Source organism: Quercus lobata, chromosome 7 (genome assembly GCF_001633185.2).
Source record: "Quercus lobata isolate SW786 chromosome 7, ValleyOak3.0 Primary Assembly, whole genome shotgun sequence".
Lineage (NCBI taxonomy): Eukaryota > Viridiplantae > Streptophyta > Magnoliopsida > Fagales > Fagaceae > Quercus > Quercus lobata.
In genome coordinates, this window is record NC_044910.1 from 11,053,137 (window position 1) to 11,060,645 (window position 7,509).

Here is a 7,509-nt window from a genome sequence, read left to right on the forward strand (position 1 = left end):
GGGGGGTTTTTGTTCGCAACATATTGGGTTGAATTGGCATTGTATTGGCTTTGAATTGTTGCAATTGAGGATGTTGGTGGTGGTGGATGGTATTGCGGTGGTGGGTTTGCTAAGTGTGGGTGTGGTTGGGTCTATGATGTAGCAGGTTTGTTCCAACTGAGAGAGAGAGAGAGAGAGAGAGAGAGAGAGAGAGAGAAATAAATAAATAAATCAACAGGGTTGGTTGTGATGTGAAAAATAAGATATGAGACGTTGGGTGAGTTGTAGAATGGTATGGTTAAATAGATATATTTTTACATTCTCATATGCTAATGCACTAAGCTACCGAGTCAATAATAATTGGAATATGTTCAGAGATAGTTGATGTCAAAGTTGAGAACATGTATACAGAAAGAAGGTTTGTTCATTCTCAACATTATTGGCTGAGTATCACCAACAAACTCCCTTATTACCAGCTTGTTTTTCAGTTGGAGGACTAAATTTGTTAGAAACATCCTTAAATTCGAATAAAAGGGATTTTCTACAACCTTTCCAAAGGGTCTCCATAGACATTTTTGGTTATTTAATTTCATTGCTTCCAAATTGAAATTTTTTGTTTGTTTACAACTTTTCCAATAAACTTTGGTGATCTCAAGGATTGAATGCTTTTTTACAAAAAGTAATTAAGTTTTTGAATCAGTTTGATGTTGTGGAAGTTACAAGAAAACAAACACATCTTCTAAATGTAAACAAAACTAAATATGTTAGCTTCAAAACGAAAATCTTGAATTTACGAGGGGTTCCTTGAATCTACAAGGTGATAGAATTCTTGAATCCATTAGAGAGAGACAATAGAAAAAGTCTAAATTTATATTAATATGAGAATTAAATTGCCTTAGAGGTTGCAATGCGTTTAAATAGTAAAAGAAAACCTAGGGTGCTTAGGAAAACGCATAGAAAACCTTAATTCGCACTAATCACATAATTAGGTGGTCACACTAATCACAATTAGGTGGCAAAATAGTAAATTTACCAAAACTATCAAAATTGAGATAATTGTGAAAATTGAAACTAATGTCTCTAAGAAACATCCCAAAACAGATGAGACTTTATTCTAATTTTGTAAACTAAAAGTTATTGAAGAAAACAAATATTACTAAAAATGGAAAAATCCTTCTTTCTGAGGCCTTAATGGAGGAATTTGCTTAAATTAGGGCGACCCTCAAGGCTTCAAGTCTTGAACAAAAGACTATTTCCCTTTAGCCCTCCCAAATTTCGTGCAATTCCGACACCATTGCCCTGATGAGGTCTACCGACATCCCTCTTGATCTTGAACGGTGATTTTCAACGCTCTTATGGCTCCTGGAAGGCCTATTATATTCTACATCACAATTAATAATTTATAATGGTATTAAAGTAATTAAGTGGTCTTAAATTTAAACTATATCTCTACTTTACTAGCTCCCATTTAGAAAGTGAAAAATACAATGTGTTGAGCCCCAATTATTAAGAGAGAATCTGAGTCCACACTATCAAAGCATCTTTAGATCTTTCTCCAAGGATTATTCTTCGCCAGCTTAAAATTCAAAATGGTAAAATACTATTTTGATCCCTAAACTTTGCTAAAAGTTTGTTTTTCATCCCTAAACTTTAAAAGGTTCTTTTTTCATCCCTCAACTTTGTAAAGAATTTTTTCAATAGTTAAGAGACAAAAATAGGGATAAAATAAGAACTTTTTTCAATAGTTTAGGGATGAAAAACAAACATTTGGTAAACTTTAAGGACATAAATGAAGAATTTCCAATAGTTTAGAGACGAAATATAAATTTTTTAATAGTTTAGGGACAAAAAAATGAATTTCTTAAAGTTTATGGATAAAAAATCAAACTTTTGGTAAAGTTTAGGGACCAAAATAATAATTTATCCGAATTGAAAAATCGCTCAAAAAGAACAAATCCCTACACAAAGGACCATGACATCCTTACCGTATTTAATTTTGATTTTATTGTTGTTGTTATAAAAACAAACTCATCAAGATCTGCATTGCCTATTATGTGGGAGAATAAGATTTTTATTTTTCATTTTGTCAAACACAACTCCCAGGAACCAGTGTTTTAATTTTAAGCTATAGAATGAAAACTTTATCCTATTTATGCCGTAATGCAAGGGAAGCACACGTATTTACCGATCACTCTCTTTCTTTATCTTGTCTTTAAATGTGGTACAATTGTAGAATACTATCCAGGATACTACATATTGACCAGCAAAACATTACTGGGGCAGGAATGCCAGAGCAGTTATAGAGTTCAAGTTATGCGGTGTCTATTTACTTGCGTCAATTTGAAGCATGCAATTACTGGAGAATGCATAGCCAATGTCTGCTACTGCCTTTATTCAAGTAAGTTACTCTACAAGTTAAGGAACTAAAATTGGGGAGCCAATATTGGTAAAAACAAACAACCAATAGATTAACTACAATCTTAAAGACTTCAATTTAACTATTTGGTGCATTATAGCAGGATTTAGACATGTGAATTTAAATTTGGATGATTAAAATCAAATAATAGATTTTGAAACTTTTACTTCACTTTTAATATAACTTTAAATTGGATTTTGTTATCTTTACCATAAAAATATTGAAAGCTTGCTCAAAAGGATTTGGCCATGATAATATTGAGTAATAATAACTAGTTCAAATCCATCAAGATATAGAATTCTTGAGAAGCTATGTGAACACAATTCCAAGGAAGAAAAGTTCTAATTTAGCTGTGAAAGCAAGCACTAACAACCGGAGGAAACAGACTTTGAAAATTGAGGAAGAAGAACATAACGGCTAGTTATTGATACGATACCGTTTCACTTAGATAAAACGGTGTCACTTGGTTTAATGAGAAACTGAGACAAAACGGTGTCACTTGGTTTAATGAGAAACGAGGTCGTTTTGGTGCTGTGTCTTCTTCATCAATAATCGTTCCAAGATGACTCTGTTTCTTCAAAGGGACTGTTTCTCCAGCTATAGCATCTCAGTGAGCAGTTGAGCCACAACTGCCTTCCAACTGTCACTCCTAGTTTCACGGAGCATAATGTGGAATATGGTTGTTAGGCGTAGAGTAATTATGCTATATATATGAGATGTGGGTTAATGTATAGTTAAGCTTGTCATATTGAATACACAGAAGTATTTTTACAGAAACTTCTCTCTCACCCTCTCTTACATTGTTTTGTTGTTATTTCCGCCATTTTTGTACAATTTGCGAGCTTCAATTTTCTTTCATTAGCCACAATTTTAATTTACTTTATTCTTACACATTCGCATTCTTTTTGTTTATCGTTGTTCAATTGTGTGAATATTGTAGACGAAGCAGAGAGTTTGATCAAGGAGAAAATTGCAAAACTCAAGAAGAAATAGTAGTGCAGAGTTTGAAGCGGGAAATTCCTCAGAATCCTTAACGAGGATATGTATGAATACTCATGTCAAATTGATGCATGGAGCACTTACAATAAAGGTTAAGGAATCAAGGCTGGCAAAGAGACATCATTACACATGAGGCTAGATGATTAGTGTTTTACCAAAAAATTAACGTCCATTTAGTTTGATTGTGATTACTTTTATTGCATGATAAGCAAGAAATTAAAGGATGGTGACATCTTTTATAAATCTTGAAAATTTACAAAAGATTTATTTTTTATATATATATTTAATAACCAACAATGCAGCCAATGAATGGCGAAAGCTGATGACAATTTGTAAATATTAATGTAAATAAGTTACTAAAAATAAGCAAATTCTCAAACATATACAGAGAGTAAAATAAACTTATGATGTTAAAGCACTGAAAGCCCTCGTGATGGAATTGAACGTGTTATGGTAATTTTGACAACTGAACCTCAAGAATTAAAAAGATATTGAAGAAACAGAGTACGCCAAAAAAGTCTGATTAGACCCCCAAGAATTAAGAAACTAAGCAATGTCCTATTGGGTGGAAAGTTGATACATGTCATTGGGTGCCAATTTCCAATTACCTTCCTAGTTAAGTTTCCCCTATAAGCTAGAACATTAGCAGAATATTTAGTGTGAAATATATATCCTCCGGTTTATGTGTACTGTATGTACGGATGACCCACTTGAAAATTTACGTATTTGTATATATTATTATCTAAATGTTTCTTTTTATCTTATACGGAGTAATTTCTTTATTTACAAAGCTAAAAGTACTCTTTTTTTTTTTTTTTCTCTACAAATTTTTTGTAAAACTAAAAATATCCATAGTAACTCTAGCATTTCCGTATACATATAATTTAAGATTTTAAATATATTGTTGCGTGGAATGTACTCTTCTTCTTCTTTTCTCTTTTTGTACACAGTTCCTTTTTTTTTTTTTTTACACAACCTAGGGGGATCAAACCTGTGGTCTGGTACCATCACTATAAATGGAATGCCTGATAAGCTACAGCAGTCTCCATCCAAAAGCTTATAGGCAATTAACATGGTTCACTAATTTATTTATTATATGGACTAAAAACAAGTAGTCACGGTGGTTGAGGAAATAGGCAAATAGCTAAGGAAGAGAAACTTCAAAGCATTCAAGTGGAGGGAGATTTAAAAATTTTGCATTGAGAAATTGCAGTCCTGGAGGCGGATGCAAAGGAGTTAGCAACTTAGCAAGGTCTTTTGTAAGTTGTAATTTCTAATAGCTCACTGTCGTTGTAAATGGGCTGTAAAATTTACAGCCTTTTTTTTATTAACTCATCTTCCTTCTGCTGTTATTTTTGCTTGGAGGAAAGATTTTTTGTTCTTCTGATTCAGTTAAATAATATTCTGATTTATCTATTTAAATGTATCCAAAAAAGAAACCCAAGTAGTCAGTTAATTCAAATCAGAAACTGGTCTTTTAAGTCTATCTCTCTTTATATATTATATACGAAACAAAAACAAAAAAAGTTGTCAGTTTTGGTAACAAAATGGTTTGGTTGCCTGATGATATTCCTAGCATTCATTTATTAGTATGTTGCCTGTTAATGATAGACTATCCACTCTATACAGAGTTGCTAGCTAGGGATAAGAGGGATACGTGTGTTTTCTGCAGAAGCCAAATTAAGAGTAGAAACCATATACTTTTTAAGTGTTTTCAGTAGGACATAATGGCAACAAGTTTTCAAATTGTGTTCTTTCACTAGGAGATTAAGGGAAGAAGATTCCAAATGAATCTATGTAAGATTGCTTGGGCTGCTACAATCTACCATATATGACTGCAAAGAATGACAAGGATTCGTGGTGGCACTATCAAGATAGAAGGCATTTTCTAGCCATTAGAGAAGATGTTAGAAGGATGGTTGGTTTTTGTTAAAAAGAAGAGCAAGTTACATCTGCTTTAGACCAGAGTTTCATGTTCAAGCAAGAAAGCAAATCAATCCAACAGCTTGTTGGCAATTAGCAAGCTACACTAATTTGCTACTCTTTTAACGGTTCTCTTTGAATAATTTGCTGATCAATATCATCTAAACTGCATTTTCAGATTTTGTTTCAATCCAAAACATAAGATAAATAGTCACAGTTGCTTAAATTCACAGTATCACAACCATAAACATTCTAGAAATTAGTTTAAGACTGTCTTGCTTACAAACCAGAATGCCCAACTGTATTTGGCCACCATAGAAGTCGGGGACTCTTCAATTAAGCCAATGGTATTAGAGAAATCAAAGTACAAAGGCACCTAGAAGAAAAGAAGGTTTGAAAAGTTGTACATAAGTAGATAAACTAATAAACTAAAGCTCATCCAAACGCAGCGTAGGTGTAACCCAAATTGGTCGAGAATAAGAACGAGGGCTGTCCTTACCAAATGGAAGGCGTTGGATTACCCTCTGTGCCATGCTAAAAACTCCAACATCACGGCCTCCATATGCCACTCCTGGGTACCTTTGCCACTCCCAATTGTCATCTGTGAAGTAGATGCAATTACTTCTGCGAAGGATAGCGCTTGTATGAATGCACCAGGAATTGCCATCACCAACAAAAACAGCAAGATCTTCCAAGTCTGTCACTTCCTCCCAAGCCAATGCACCAAAGTTGAACTTGTAGACCAAAAAGCATATAGTCTCGTGCCTCATCTTCGAAGGAATAAGAAATCCGTAATGAAAAACAACGAAAAGATTTTCTGATGAATTCATCAAATACAGTTTTTGGGGCATGCCTACTTCTTCTTCGCTTGGTTGGGGAGCAATAACTTGTATCTCAGCTGCCAGAGGAGCATCAAGCTCAAGGCACACCAGTTTGCCGTTGTCACAAAGTCCATACAATTGATCATTAAAGCATGCAACATCATTGAATTTCAAAATGTCTGGATTGGTAACAATAGCCCACTGACCCTGTCCCCTTCTATTCAAAGCCACTTCTTCTCCTCCTCTGTCGAAAGCCACCCTAGCAAAAGCTAAGCGATTCACAGGGCCGAAAATTGCAATGACAAGTAACGATGAGTCCTGGGAAGAGTCATTTAAAAGAATGAATTTGTGTACAAGGCAAAACCACTCTTCTGTAGCAGCCAGAGTTCGAATTGTGTTTAGTGGCGGAAGAGGAATTTGTACTCTTTTTACAAGGTGCAGAAGGTGGGTTTCATAATCAGGACCCAAGGTTACAACCCAACCATGTGGAGATCCCCAACAGCGTTTTCCTTGGACTTCAGATAATTGTAATTGATAACGATTGTTGTCGCAGAGACTGAAGAAATGTCGCATGTCTGTGGAAGGTGTTTCGGAAAGCATCAGGCAAGGAAGCTGAGGCCTTCTACTGATGCTCAAACAAACAGAGCGCCATGTTCGGGAAACCCCTGCAGCCGCTATAAAATCTTGGAAAGTATGTAGTCGATTTACAATCTCACGAACGACTTCTGGGGGGAGTTCGGACTGGGCATTGGAGCCTAACCCAATTTTCAACCGAAAACATTCTGCATGTCTTCTGATCATTTCAAATGCTAAATCAGTAAGTAAAATAAAAATCATTGACGCTATGACTGAGGCAAGCGGATGGAAGGGATCCGTCAGAACTCCTTGGATCGACTTAACAATTAGATAAAGAATCCTGCTGAAACTTAAAGAAATCCCATAATGGGGACCGAGAGTGACGGTGATGGTGATAATATAACAACCTCGTGAAGTAAGATAACCTAGATATCTTTCTATACAAAGAACTAATACAAAGACAGGCCCATTTATCAACATCACAATGGAGCTCACAGCCAAGGAAATGCGTGAGGCCAGAACTATGAAGACCAACAAAATTAGGAAAAGAAAAGAGGCGAATCCTGAAGAAATCACAAAACCGCGACTGAGACTAGTGATGGAGCTAAAACTGTAATGTTTTAAATTACGAATAGTTAGATATCTTTCCCTACAAAATTTTTTGATTGACAAACATCCAATCATTAGTAGGAGGAAAGAGTAGTAAGCTCCCCAATACATATAGAAACGCTCCTCTTTGGTATATGGGTCCAGAAATGAAGAGAACATCGAAATGAAAGAACCACTAATTAAGAG

At 35.0% G+C, this 7,509-nt stretch overlaps 1 protein-coding gene across 1 annotated transcript; it reads right to left on the reverse strand.

The window, feature by feature from the left end:
• Positions 1–5,745: 5,745 nt before the first annotated feature.
• Positions 5,746–6,975, reverse strand: LOC115951569. Its single transcript, XM_031068746.1, has one exon. It carries the CDS (start codon positions 6,973–6,975, stop codon positions 5,746–5,748), a length of 1,230 nt encoding a protein of 409 aa, XP_030924606.1.
• Positions 6,976–7,509: the final 534 nt, after the last annotated feature.